The 14,157-nt window shown below is 54.7% G+C and overlaps 3 protein-coding genes across 6 annotated transcripts in view; 2 read left to right on the forward strand and 1 right to left on the reverse strand.

Annotated features, from left to right (window-relative positions):
- The window catches only part of PODN (podocan), a 58,376-nt gene that overhangs the window by 25,356 nt on the left and 18,863 nt on the right, over window positions 1-14,157 (forward strand). The window lies entirely within an intron of this gene.
- Window positions 1-14,157, reverse strand: part of SLC1A7 (solute carrier family 1 member 7) — a 43,266-nt gene that overhangs the window by 1,373 nt on the left and 27,736 nt on the right. Inside the window, exons 4-10 of the mRNA XM_081816963.1 lie at window positions 11,138-11,180; window positions 8,697-8,919; window positions 4,913-5,012; window positions 3,978-4,211; window positions 1,849-2,043; window positions 937-1,071; window positions 399-501 (exon numbers count right to left, since the gene is read on the reverse strand). Of these exons, the coding sequence (XP_081673089.1) occupies window positions 399-501; window positions 937-1,071; window positions 1,849-2,043; window positions 3,978-4,211; window positions 4,913-5,012; window positions 8,697-8,919; window positions 11,138-11,180 (1,033 nt within the window). The remainder of the gene's footprint in view (window positions 1-398; window positions 502-936; window positions 1,072-1,848; window positions 2,044-3,977; window positions 4,212-4,912; window positions 5,013-8,696; window positions 8,920-11,137; window positions 11,181-14,157) is intronic.
- CPT2 (carnitine palmitoyltransferase 2) overlaps window positions 7,344-14,157 on the forward strand; it is a 102,438-nt gene continuing 95,624 nt past the window's right edge. For 2 of the 4 annotated variants that reach the window (XM_081816952.1, XM_081816953.1), the window contains exon 1: window positions 7,346-7,534. The gene's annotated coding sequence lies outside the window, so the exon portion shown is untranslated. Of the gene's footprint in view, window positions 7,535-14,157 lie in introns of all 4 variants that reach the window. The other 2 variants (XM_081816951.1, XM_081816950.1) reach the window with 2 other exon arrangements.

Consider the following 14,157-nt stretch of genomic DNA (forward strand, 5'->3'; position numbering starts at 1 on the left):
GCTCCCCTGCCTGTCCCCCACCCCACACAGAGTGGGAGAGCCTGCTACAGAGTTATTGAAGGAGCCCTGAAAACCATGAAGTCCTGTGCAGACGTACAAACATTTGCACTGTTGTCAGCAGGACAAACACACCTCCATGCGAGGGTCCAGGCTCCAGGGCTTCATCTTCCGTTGTTCCCACTGCTCCTCCCACGATCCACCCACCGCCGTGGTGAATGCTCAGCAAGCAGCCGTTAGAGGAATCAGTCACCCCCGTACAGAGGAGGAGACCGAGGCCAGAGGCAGGGAGGGCTGGGCAGAAGGCTGCCGGCCCCGGTGAGAGGACCTGGTAACATCCCCCCCGCCACCCACAGCTCACCCTCTCAGCGGCCAGGCCAGGAGGGAGGCACTGCTCTCACCTCAGTGCCTGTTTCCTGAGCAAAGTCCTTCCGGCAGATGTGGGCCATGATCCCGGCCGCCAGCGCATCACCCAGCACGTTAATCATGGTGCGGAAGCGGTCCCTGGTGAGCCAAAGTGGGCACTGAGTGGCGGGCACTTTTTTTCTGTAGGAGGAGCTGGTGGTGGGTGGCGCTCAGCCCAGGCTGGGGCCCGCAGCAAGGTGCCTTTCGGGTCCTCTTGAGCCTACCAGCCCCCCCCTCCCCCCCACCGGGGGCGATGCCAGAGCAGGTTGACGCACGGCTGGCTTCCTGGGCACGTGACTGTGCCCGTGCTTAGAAGGGCCTGGGCTGGGTCTAAGGCTCTGCTCCCACCCTCTGGAAGTTCTTTATCGGTTTTGAACAGGGGTGGGCACATTTTCGTTTTCGGACACTGGGCCCCACACACTATGCCACCGGCTGGGCTGGTGTCCGTGAGCACGGCACCCCCGCTGGGCCAAACCACCGCAGTTCCCCGGCCCACCCCCCACCCCCACCGGCTGCCCGGCGAACCCCACTCACAGAGCCCAGTCGACAGCGATGATGAGGGTGATGTCGTCAGTGGGCAGTCCCACGGACGTCAGCACAATGACCATGGTGACGAGCCCAGCCTGGGGGATGCCAGCCGCCCCGATGCTGGCCGCGGTGGCCGTGATGCTGCAGGAGGGGCAGGCAGAGCAGGGGGAGAAGCAGGAGGGGCAGGCCTCGCTGCTGGGGCCCTGGCTCCAAGAAGGAAGCCAGAATGCCAGGGCCTCTGGGGACAGCCATATGGGGCCAGGCTTGTCGGGAAAGCCACATCGGGAAGTTCTCGCAGTGGGGGCGCGTGTCCCTGCTCAAGGTCCTCTGGCCCCGTGGCCTCCATCCCTGGCCTCAGCAGAAACTCCTGAGGAGTTTGTGGAGAAGCCTGTCCCTGGAGCCACTGCCTCGGTAGGGTTCCAGGAAGCTGCCCGGGGATTCAGGTCGACCCCACACAGCCCTGCCCAGCCTGCTTCTGGGGCCTGGTTCCCAGGGCCAGCCTTGTGCCCTCGGGCTGGCACGCAAGGCCTTCCCCACGGCCTCTGCCCCTCACCCCAGCACCCTTCCCTCAGCTCCAGCCACACTAGCAGTCCCCCCTCTGTCCCTCGTCCTGGCCCCCGCCTCTGCTCACCCCGTGCCTGCCTGCAGCCCCCTCGCTGCCCTGCGTGTCCAGACTGCAGGCCCTCCTCTGGGCCTCAGCTTCCCAGCCTGCTCTGCAGGGTGCCGCTGGGGAAGGAGCCCTGAGTCACAGACGCCAGGTCACGATCCAGCCACAGCACTGACTTGCTGTGTGGCCTGGAACAAACCTCTTCCCCGAGACCCCACCATACCTGGGAGCTCAAGAATCCTAAAGGCCCTTCCAGTGTCCTCCTCTCCCCGCCTGCCAATCTACACTGGGTATGGGTGTCAGGTATGTACCTGATGGTGATGATCTGGCCGAAGTCCAGCTCATAATTGTTGACCTGGGCAATGAAGATGGCGGCCACAGCCTCGTAGAGTGCGGTGCCGTCCATGTTGATGGTGGCGCCCACAGGCAGCACAAAGCGGGCAATGCGCCGGTCAATGTGGTTGTTTTCCAGCAGGCACTTGAAGGTGATGGGCAGTGTGGCTGAGCTGTGGGCAGAGGGGTCAGGGTCTGCCTACCACCCTCTTCCCCTGCCAGGGACAGGAATCTCGTCCCCACCCCACGCAGCCTACTCATCACCGGTGGGAAGAGGCTGAAAGAGCTTTGCAGTGGTCTCAAGTGGCATCCTTGGGGAGTGTGAGATCAGTGGCCCAGCCAGGCCCGCCCAGGCCTAGCACCTGAGAGATCCCCAGCAACCACCCGGGTTGGGAAAGGAGCCGCCACCAGCAGAGCACATACTATGCGCCAGGCACTGTGCTTGACGTACGCTCATCCGATCCTCTTGGCTTCCTGTGAGGGAGGGGTCTTGAGGCTGTTTGACAGATGAAAAAACAGAAGCCCAGAGGGGACGAGGGGCTGACCCAGAGTCACAGCGCGGTGCCATGCTTAGATGAAGTGGCTGGACTTGCTGGATTTCGATCCCAGCCTCCCACTAGCCAAGTGGCTCTGGCAGGTTCCTCAACCTGTGCATGCCTTAGTCTCCCTGTCCCACGTGATACCTAGATTACAGTGCTATGAGGGTGGTTCAACGAGAAAGCGCTTTGAACAGTGTCTGGCACTTGGCAAGCACTCAGATGGCAGAAACCACTCCGATCACTATTATGGTGTTTGCAGCGAAGCTCCTGGTGGCCGTGCTGAGACAAAAACGCAGGTTGGGGTGGCCCCAGTGCCCTTCCTCTACCACAGGCCACTGCCTGGGGGCCCATGTCCGCTTCCCAGTGTGCTGGGCCCAAGGCTGTGGCTCCTGCCAAGCAGGAGATGGCCCAGGGCTGCTGGCTCCAGCAGGGCTTGGCCTGTGGCCTGGGGCCCAGCAGCCACTTGGGACTTTGTCTTTCCTTTCCACCTCCTGGCCCTGCCCTGTGCGGAGGTTCCTGGATGAGGCTTCTGGGGCTTCTCCTCCCTGGGGCTCTGCTTCTCCTCAATTCTTCCTGAGGTGCTTTGGCTGCCAAGGATGGGGTCATGTGGCTGCCGAGGAAGGATCTCTGTGGTGGCCTTCATTCCCATTTGACAGATTGGAAGGGTGAGGCCCAGAGAAGAGAAGGCAATAAGGGCTGGAAGGAAGAGCCAGGCTTTGGCTCCAGAGAGACACGGGCCTGAGCTCAGGTGACTTCCTTCATATGGAGCTTGGACATCTGCTATGGGGAGAACCACCCTTTCTTCCTGGCGTATAGAGCACTTTCTCCCCCTTGAAAGACACCTGGGTTTGCATGACTCCAACCCCCTGGGCTCTTCCGCACTCTGCTGTGGGCTGGGATCCTGCAGAGCAGGTGCCACTTCATCTAGCCCAGACCAGCCTTCTTGCCCTTTGGTGGCTTATCTCCACTCATTCCCATGGCAACCCTCTGAGGCAGAGGCCACCATAACCCCCAATTTGTATGTGAGGAAATGGTTGCCCAGGGAGCTCAAGTGACTTGCCCACAGCCACACAGCCAGTGGGTGATGGAACCGTGATTCAAATCCCCACTGGCTAGTGACACTGTCCAGGTGTGACAGGGCATCCAGCCAGGATGTCCCCGTGGCTGCAGATGGGCCAAGTCCCTAAACAACGCAGGGCCCGACTCCAACAGAAGCATGGTGTGGCAGAGAAAGGCGAGAGCAATTGCAGATTCATCCCTTGTCAGCTGTCCCGACCCCAGGTGTGCAGAAGCCACCCCCACATGGACTGAGTGGGCCTTAGAGACTCGGGCAGTAGGGGAGGGGAAGGCGTTAAGAGGCAATAAGGGCTTCCTGCCATTCGGCGGGCAGGTGGGACCTCAAGCAATCCATTTCAAAAATCGGTCTCATTACCATAGCTCCCCCCAAGTTTGTGAAGTGGGCCACACTGAAACTTGCCAGGTTCTATGGCTATGGACACATGACGGCGGGACAGAGGAACAGATTCAGCCACTGCCCTCCCCCCACCCTGCGCATCACCCGGGGCTACCTGGAGGAGGTGGCTAGTGCGATGAGCAGGGCCTGGAGGACACCGCGGATGAAGACAATGGGGTTCTTTTTGGTAATGAAGAAGTAGAGCAGGGGCAGGATGAAGAGGCCGTGGACCACCAGGCCACACACCACAGTGACCGCATAGAAGCCCAGCTTCTTTCTGACAGCCGTGGGGTCATCCATCTCCAGGATCTTGCCAGCGATGAGGAACACAATGCCGAAGGGGAAGTACCTGGGGGCAGGGTGGGGACGGGCAGCCAGCTCAGGGCCAGGCAGGTAAGGGTCCCAGGCAGCGATGCAGTACCAGGGCACATGGCGTCATTCATACCCCGGCCCCCAACCAGCCCAGCCCTGCAAGACCTCTGGCCTCTGTGCCTTCCCATCTAGGCCTTTGAGGAGTGCCCTGCCCTCAGCAGGCCCTTGTTTCAACCCAGCAGTGCCACAAACTTCATGCGTGACGTTGGGCAAGCCTCTGCATTTCCCCATCTGAACTGGTTGGACTAGAAGATTCCTAAGGCCTGAGCGCTGAACCAAGAGGGGCAGCTGGTTCTCGCTTCCAGTGTTCCTCTTCTTCAAAAGCTGAGCTGATGAGACTCCATGTGATGGGGAAACTGGGCCAGGAGAGCAGGGCTACGCTTAGCTTGTAACTTTCCTCCAGTGGGCCTGACCAGGCCAGAAATGGCAGGCTCAGGGCTGGAATGAGGCCTGGTCAGGGCTGGCGGGGGGCGGGGGGGTGGGGGAAGGAGTGGAATCCAGGGGAAAATGTGTAGCTCTGGAGGCCCCAGGCCAGGGCTGAGCCTCCTGTGCAGCTTTCTGCTTACGCTAGGAAAGCAGAGGAAGGGACCGTGGGTGTCCCTCCATCCGCACAGGGCAGGGCTGGAAGGGGGCGGGTGAAGGTAGAAGAGGACGCTCCTGTCCCCCCATGAGGCTTACCACACAGCCACCGCCACAATCTTCATGACAGACTCATTGAGGCACTGGCAAAAGCTGACTAGAGGGGTTCCGCTGTCACCCATGCGGCCCAGCATGATGCCTGCGGGGACAGGGACACACAAGCATATCACGGATGCCACAGACTGAGATGCAGTTGCGCACGACATCATCACGTGCTGGCACAGGCTGGTGGCGAAGCGCGGACAGAGCCACGTGCGCATGGAGCCCGCGGGCCTTGGCCGACTTCCCAGCAGCCTTTGATGCACCAGCGCTTCCCCCAACCCTTTCCCTTCCTTCTCAGCCGCCACCACTGGACCAGGGCTCTTGTCTCGTCCTCCTTGCTCATCCATAAAAATGCTCCCTGCCATACACCCCTCACTGGCTTCCTGAGCCCTCAGACCATCACCAAGCTCCCCACTGCTTCAGGCCCCAGTCAGTCTGACCTGTCTACACCTCCCACCTCCATCTGGCCCTGCTTTTCACCTTCTCACTATGCTCTGGCATCACTGGCCTTCCTTATGTTTCTAGAATACATCAAGCTTCTCACTGCCACAGGGCCTTTGCCCACATAGGTCCCGGTGCCCGAAACCCTGTCCGCCTGGCTCCGCATGCGGCCTGGGGACCTGTCCCCACTCCCCTCGGCATACTCCCGGTTTGTTCTTCTCTGTCTCATCTCTTTCTGATCCCTTTATATCACTATTACAACTTATAACTATTATTTTCCAGTTGTCCGTTGTTTCTTCTCATGTCCTCCAGCAGAAGATTAGCTCCATGAGGGCAACAACAGTATTTCCTTCGCTGGCACATTGTAGGTGCTCAACGATAAGCACCTAATGACGGAAGGAACAAAGGAATGACTAATAAAGCCTTTCCTGGAGCCCCTGTTATTCCCTTCCTTGGGGGGGTGTTCATTTATGTACTCTTTCAGGTGAGCTGTATGCAAGTGAGCACCATCAGGCCACTCCTGAAACATGGACAAGGGACAGCTGTCCCTTCCGGTGACACAAAAATAGAGAGCAAAGCACTCTGTGGCTGCCCTTGGAAAGCTTGCTGGCAATGTGCTTGGAGGGGCTCACCACCTGGGTCAGCCAGGGAGAAGCAGGGCCGGGATTTGAACCCTGGCCTACGGGACTCCAGAGAGAGGCCCTTTACCTGCCCCAGAAGCCCTGAGCCCACACGGTCCACAGAGCAGCTACCACACAGTGATGGGATAACACGGGACCCTGCTGCTGTGATTAGGACAGGCCCAAGCTGGAGGTGACACAGCCTAGCCCAGCCCATCTGGCCTGTGGAAGCCTGGCTGAGCTGAGACCCAGGTCCCCTGCCAGCTCTGTTGCTCCTCAGCCTCTTCCTGCCTGAGTCAGTCTCCACTTAGATTTCCCTGGAGGCACCTAAGGGCTCTGGCTGGCTGGATGCTGGTGTGCACAGGACCCAGGGTGTGGCAGGAGGCCTCCTGCAATAGTCAAGGCTAATGAGGCCTCAGCATCAGCCACGTCCCAACACCAGGGGAGAGATGGGGAGAGGAGGCTGTGTTGAGGGGACCATTCGGAGCAGCTGGGCAAGTGTGGCTTGCTCACACTCAGATGTGGGCACACACAGAAGCAGGCACACCCTGAGGTGGGCCCGCACAGATGCACGCACGGGCCCAGGCACACGCTGACTTGGACACACATACACAGATCTGCATACACACTTGGGCCCACATATACAAACACGGATGCACTGACACATGGACAGTTACACACGTCCAGTCAACACTTAGTGAACTGAGTCCAAGGGTCCCCGGGTTTCTTTTGCTCCGCCAGCAGACGTCCTGTTTATATGTTCCCACCTCTAAGAGAGGCGGCTGGGGAGGAGGAGGAGGAGGAGTGTCCACTGAGGACCGATTGCCAGATGTGCTGCAAGCGCTTCCAAGCACCATCTTGTCACACACTCGGGTCCTTGAGGCCCTGGCCCCTCTGCATGCCTGACCGTCGAGCCAAGACGTTAAGAGCTTCCTCATCCACCATGGCCCATCCATTCATCCAGCCATCCACCCATCTCTCCAACAGATTTTCCCGCGTGCCTGCTCTTGCCAGTCCGGGCGGTGGGCTGTGGGGATAAACGGGGAACAAGCCAGGCCCATCTCTGCCTGCATGGAGCTCACACCTGCTTCTGTGCAACTTCAACAGAAACAGATAACTGCAGTCGGTCAGACGTTTAAGGAGGAACATGGGGCACCTGATCAGTCGGGGGGGGGGGTCGGTAAGACTTTCCCGAGGACATGATGCGTATGCAGACCTCCGTCCCCCCACCCCCGGCAAGGATGAGAAAGGTGCAGGGGAGAGGAAGGGGCCGGAGCGGCCGGTTGGCAGGAAGTGGGAAGGGCTTGGGGGAGGCGGCTTCCGGAAACCGGAAAGCAGCATGGCGGCTGGGAGCGGGTGGGGCGGGAAGAGAGCGGGAGCAGAGGAGTTGGGGGGCAGCTGCGCCGGGGCACGCGGAGCTCCGCAGGCCACGTGCAGCGCTCGGGCCCCCTTTCCAAGTGCACTGGAGAGCCCCTGGAGGCTTTTTGCAGAACTTTACGAGCCGGTGAGGAGGACACACCAGGACAGGGACTCTTCAGGAGGCTCGTGCAGAAACCAGGTGAGAGGTGACGGTGGCCCTGAACCACGGGGGTGGCAGAGGGCAGAGGGAAATGCAGGCTCGGAGAGAGGTTTCAGAGGTAGACCTGACAGATTTGGATGCGGGCTGGGGCAGGGGCCGAGGCAGAAAATGGCGCCCGGATGCCCTGCGTGAACAACCAGAGGATGGTGAGAAAACCTTGTGGAGAAGTCAGGGAGGTGGGAGAGGCCCTCCCAGGCCCTTGGCCAGGGTGAAGAGGGAGGTTGATGCCAATTTTAGAATAAGACAATGACCTCTGACATGGTCTCGAAGGACAAGATGGGGATTGACGAGCTAGATTGTTCTGGATGGCTTGTCCCCACGAAGGACAAGGGTTTCGTGTGTGTGTTGGGTGTTGCTGGCAGAGGCAGACCCATAGGTTTTGTGGGATCTGACGCTTATACAGTTTGGGGCCCTCTCTACGGAAAAATAATAGTGTGTGTGTGTGCGCGCGCGCGTGTGCGCAAATGATAGTGTGTGTGTGTGTGTGTGTGTGCGCGCGCAAATGCGCACGCAAAAAAGGTACAGAAAGACCTTTGCAAGTTAAGCTTCACTGGCTTCATGGTAATAGCCTATGGCTGGGGGTCTTGGCACCTCCCAGAGAAGAGTAGCAAAGGGGAGGATGTGGTCAGGAAGCCAACTGTGGGCCCTGAGAAATGACACAGACATGTCTGAGGAGACAGTTGGCCAGTGAGAAGCCCCTGTGGGAGATGGAGGGGAGAAATAAGGGCTTTAGAGAAATGGTAATGACTGAGAGTTTTAGATTTTTCCTGTTCTTTATTGTAATGTCCCCCCACCCTGCCCCAGGAACCCCAGACCTCAGTAAAATGGAACTGGCTGCTAGGAGGGGGGCCCAGGGATGGTCCTCTTTAAGGGCAAGCTGACACCCCTGGAGGCTGACTAGCACCCAGGGAGGGAGAATTCCAAGTGAGGAACACCAGCTCTACCCGGGGGGAGGACAGGAGACACCCCTCGGTCATAGAATGGGGACTTAAGCCACTCCACTGGCTAGGAAAGAAAGGAGCCACCTGGAAGATAGGAGACTCCAGGTTATTCACGTTAGTGGGTACAGGGTGGCAGAGAAGGATGGATGCAAAGGGGACTGGCTGCAGGCCACTGCCAGTGTGGGGCGGGCAGCACATACCCATGGTGGCAGAGAAGATGACAATGCCCAGCACGTTCATGCCGTCGATGGTATCAGGCTCTGACTTGTAAACAACCTCAGGTGGTGGGGTCAGGTCCAGGGCGAAGTTCTGAACACGAGAGCCATTCTCTTCCTGGACCCCATAGACGAGGATCTGCCGAGGAGGGGTCTCCTCCCATGCCATCTTGGGGGATTTGACAACGGGGGTGGTCTTGGTGCGGTACTAGTGGGCGACACCCCAACCAGGAAGGAGTCAGGGCCAAATACTGTTCTTAATGTCATCAACAACAACAATAACATCTTGGAGGCACATTTGGATGCAGTCAAGAACTATTTGACTGACAATAACCCTGTGAGGTAGGCAGGAGTATTACCAAGATTTTACCAAAAAGAAAATTGAGAGTCCTTTATCCATGGACACACTCCCCAGCCATGCGTCTCTCCACCCCTTCCTCCCTCTTCTTCCTTCCCTGCGTCATCGCACCCATCTGGGTCCCTCACTACCCATCTCTTCTTCTACCCAGATAATTTTCCATTCACCTACCTATGCCTTCCAAGCATCCATTTTCCATCCACCTAACAGCCAGCCAGCCCTGCCTGCCACTGATGGAAACTTGGACCTTCTCTTTGAAAAAGTTCAGCTTGCCCCAAGCCTTTTTGAGGAGAAGAGGATCCAGCTGGGAGGAACTGAGCCTCCAAGCCGGCTCCCTTTCCTCCTCTGCCCTCCCTGGGTCTTCCCCTCTCATTCCTTGGGCACTAGGAGCCCAAACAAGGGAGTCCTCTCTCCTCCCAACACCACAGTGTCAATGAGGTAGGTCTTCTGGGGGTTGGGGTGGGGGAACCACTCAGGAAATATATGGGACCTCAAGTTTCCATGCTTCAGTTTCTTTATCTGTAAAATGGGGGTCACAGTCGTATCTAGCTCGTTGGATTAAATGAGACAACATATGTGAAGTGTTTCAACGGTGCCTGGCGTGTGGCATGCCTTACGTGGTCTTTACCGTTAACCGCTGTTATCACGGCACCACCACCATCATCATCATTCCAACACTGAACATGCTGTGGTGGACGCCAGGGACACAGAGATGAACCAGACATGAGTTCTGCTCTGACAGCATTGGGGAGGGAGTGACTTACTTTGCCTCAGGGGTCAGACCGCTTCCCAAAGAAGGGGACATTTGAGCTGGGCCTTGAAGGATGGGTAGGAGTTTGCCAAAAGAGAAAGGGCATTCTGGGTAGGTATAAGGTAGAGCAACATTCATTCTTTCTCTCTCACGCCTTCAGTAATTCCCCATCACTATTGGAATAAAATCAGAACTCCCTTGCCTAGCACTGAGGGCCCGTCATTCTCTGGCTCATTTCATAGAGAAAGGCCCAGGAGATTAGGAGAGATACAGTGATGAGCTCAAGGTTTCACAGCTCCTTATTTTCGAGCCGCCTCTCCAACCCTCAACCTCCTCCTTTGTGTCCTCAGTCCCAATGCAGGGCCCAGCCCAGGCAAGGGAGGCGGGAAATGCTTGCTGGATCATCAACCAACCAGCCGACATTTTATGAGGGGAAAAGGATTAGAACTTATTGGAAGGGCAGACAAAAATTGGCGCACCAAGATATTTGCCATCATGTCCAAAAAGAAAAAACTTTGAAAACAACCTCGAGGCCCACCGAAATGAGGGATGGCCCCACCATGGGCTCTTGTATAACCGCAAATAGTGTATTTTAAAGAAACACTTAGTAACCAGGGCAAATGCTCATGCTATAATGAGCTTGGGGAAAAAGCAAGATACACACCGTCTATGTACTATTACCCCAATTTTGTTTTTCCAAAACATATTTATGCAGAGAAAAAAGACTAGATGTGTCACAACTACTACCACTGTTGCTTGGTCCTAGAACAAGAGAAGATTTTTATTTTCTGCTTTGTATTTTAGTGTTTTCCTAATATTTTATACTGAACATGATTATTGTTCTTAACTACAGGGAAAAGGGGTTATTTTAAAAAGAAAAAGAACACAGACTTAGACGCCAGACAGGCCTGGGTTTCCTGACCAGCACTGTCATTTACTAGCTGTATAACCTTGGGCAGGTCCTTTAATCCTTCCAAGCCTCTAGCCTAGGTTTCCTCATCTGGGACGGGGTGGGTGCACTGAGCCCAGGGTTACTGTGAGGATCCAGTGATTGGGGGTGTGCGAGCACGGGGGTGAACCTAGAGCATGGCTGCTTCCCCCTACCCTGTCAGTTCTCTTCCTAAGAAGCTGGAACCCTGGGCAGGGGTGTGGCCAGGGGAGGCTCTAAGGATCTTGATCGCCCCACCTCCCCTCCTCTCCAGAAGGAACAGTGTGGGAGGCAGGGAGACTTGCTGGGTAAACCTGACACCTCCCAGCCTGGCCCAGGCTGGCCCTACCTGCCCTGCTCCCTCGCCCCTCGCCCCAGGACCCACTCACCTGTTTGAATGTGGCTTCCACCAGGTTGGCTGGGAACATGTTCCTGGGAAGAGAGTCAGTAACTGAAGAATTCCAGAGCCCAGGACAGGAGGGCCCATGGGGTCATCTGAACACCTCAGGGCCTTCCATGACCTAGCCCACCTCCTTCCCATCTGAACACCTCAAGGCCTTCCATGACCTATCCCACCCCCACCTCACGTCTTCCTACCACCAGCCACCCCTACCCCCCACCCCACCTCCCAATCCCCAGTACTCAAAACTCCAACACCAATTGCATACGGTTCCCTAGAGACACTGCATTCTTCCCCAGCACCCAGGCCTTGGTCCACACTGTTCCTTCTGCCTACAGTGTCCCTCCTGCTTCCCTGGCTAGCTCCTACTCCAGTCAGTCAGAGGCCACGCCTTCTCTGATTACTGGCCGACTCTGCGGTTCTTTCCTCGGGGGTCACCCACGCTCCAGAGTACTGCAGGGTGGCACTGGCTCACGGGTCTGCCTCAGTGGTTCCTAGCTTCTCTGTGGTGCCCAATACAGGACCTGGCACATAGATCATAATTCTTATTGACATGATTTTCATAAAGCTGAGGGAGGAGGGGTCTTGTCCTACCGGATATGAACATATACTATAAAGATAGAATATAAAGTACAATATTGATACAGCTGCCAACAGAAAAATCAAGAGAACAGAACATGTAGCCCAGAAACAGAACCTAGTACATCTTTTTTTTTTTTTTTTAAGATTTTATTTATTTATTTGAGAGAGAGAGAGAATAAGAGACAGAGAGCATGAGAGGGGGGAGGGTCAGAGGGAGAAGCAGACTCCCTGCCGAGCAGGGAGCCCGATGCGGGACTCGATCCCGGGACTCCAGGATCACGACCTGAGCCGAAGGCAGTTGCTTAACCAACTGAGCCACCCAGGCACCCAGAACCTAGTACATCTTAAGTACCTTATTTAAAAAAAAATAAAGTGTATTTATTTGTTTTAGTAATATCTACACCCAACGTGGGGCTCCAACCCATGACCCCGAGATCAAGAGTCCCACGCTTTTCCCACTGAGCCAGCCAGGCGCCTCTAAGTCCTTCATTTTTTTTTTGGAAAGATTTTATTTATTTATTTGACACAGGGAGTCACAGCGAGAGAGGGAACACAAGCAGGGGGAGTGGGAGAGGGAGAAGCAGGCTTCCCGCGGAGCAGGGAGCCCGATGCAAGGCTTGATCCCAGGACCCTGGGATCATGATGCTTAACAACTGAGCCACCCAGGCACCCCTAAGTACTTCATTTTTGATAAAAGTCACTTCACAGATCAGTGAGGAAAGGAAGGATTTGTAATAGAGTATTATGCAGCCAAACCAACTATTTAAATAAAAAGTTAGATCCCTATTTATACTTTGCATCAAAATAAATTCCAGATAGGTTAAAGAAATAATTTTTAAAATGAAACCATAAAAAGCTAGAAGAAAATATAGGTTAGTATTTTTCAGATCTCAGAACAGGGAAGGACTGACTAAGAAAAAAAAATGAGCAATTAAAAAAATCAGTAGATTTTACTATATAGAAATTAAGAATGTCCTAAGTGCAGCACAGTATCCTGGGTTGGATTTGGGAGCAGAAAAAAAGACATTAGTAGAAAAACTGGTGAAATCCAAGCAAGGTCTGTAATTTAGTTAATAGTGTTATACTAATTTAATTTCTTAGTTTCGACATCTGTGCCATCGTTATGTATGTTGCTAACATCAGGGAAGGCTGGGGGAAAGGTATGTGGGAACTCTCTCCTATGTTTGCAACTTTTCTGTAAGCTTGAAATTATGCTAAAATAAAAAGCTAAATAAATTGAGAAGTTCTCTAAGATGGATTCAAATACAAATAAAAGTATAAAGCAAATGATAAACTAGGAAAACTATGTGACAAAGTGTTAACATCCTAAATCTTTAAAGAGCTTTTATAAATCTTGTCTTTGTCTCCTCCTTCACTGTCTCTTCTCCCCAGAACATCAGCTTCCTGGAAGGCAGGGATCTCTGTTTTGTTCCCTGCTGTGTCCCCAGCGACTGGAAGACTGCCTGGCACATAATGTTTGCTGCATAAATAATTGGACCACAGAAACATTAGTACCTCAATAGAAAAATGATTGAAAGTCATGGCCAGGCAACTCACCTTGCAAAAGAAGGACCGTAGTGGCCCAAAAAAGCTTTTAAGTGTTCAGCTTCATTGATAAATTAGACATTTTCACCTCTCAAACTGGTATAGGATTTTTAGAGGACAATACTCAATGCTGAGGAGGTTTGGGGACACGCCTCTCCCCCTCCCTCCCTGTTCTGGCAGCAACCTTTCTGTAAGGAAATTTGCAATTCCTATTGAGGGTCTTAAAACCATTGCACCTTTGTCTTTACAATCCGCTTCTAAGAATCTTTTCTAAATCAGAGATGCTAACAAAGGTTTTTGTTCATGTGCTTGCATTTCCTCAGACAGGCCACATGGACTGGCCTTACCACTCACCCTTGCTCTTGGCAAATCTCTTCTCTTTCGAGACTCTGCTCATACGTACCTGGAATTACATACAAGAGTATGGGTGTGCGTCCTTTCGTTTTTTCTTTTTTTTTAAAGGATTTTATTTATTTGAGAGAGAGAGTGAGTGAAAGAGAGAGCACAAGCTGAGGGGAGAGGCAGAGGGAGAGGAGAAGCAGACTCCCCACTGAGCGGGGCTTGATCCCAGGACCCTGGGATCATGACCCGAGCCGAAGGCAGACGCCCAACTGACTGAGCCACCCAGGCGCCTCGGGTGTGCTTTATTTCTTAACCTTACACCCCAGCAGCCACTGTTGGAAAGCGGACTATATATTTTTTTTTCCGCTGTTGCTCAAATATGCTTCAGTGTAAGCATATGGCAGGAGGAAGAGAGCTTAGAATGAGCTAGCAAGGCAGAAAGAGTGGTCCTGGCTTTTCCCACTAATTTCAACTTTGTCACAAGAGAGAGAAGCAGCAGGCAGGGGTCAGGGACTGGGATCTCAGAAACTCAAATGAGGC

Source organism: Leptonychotes weddellii, chromosome 4 (genome assembly GCF_054177405.1).
Source record: "Leptonychotes weddellii isolate Sample4059 chromosome 4, ASM5417740v2, whole genome shotgun sequence".
In the NCBI taxonomy this organism is placed as follows: Eukaryota; Metazoa; Chordata; class Mammalia; order Carnivora; family Phocidae; genus Leptonychotes; species Leptonychotes weddellii.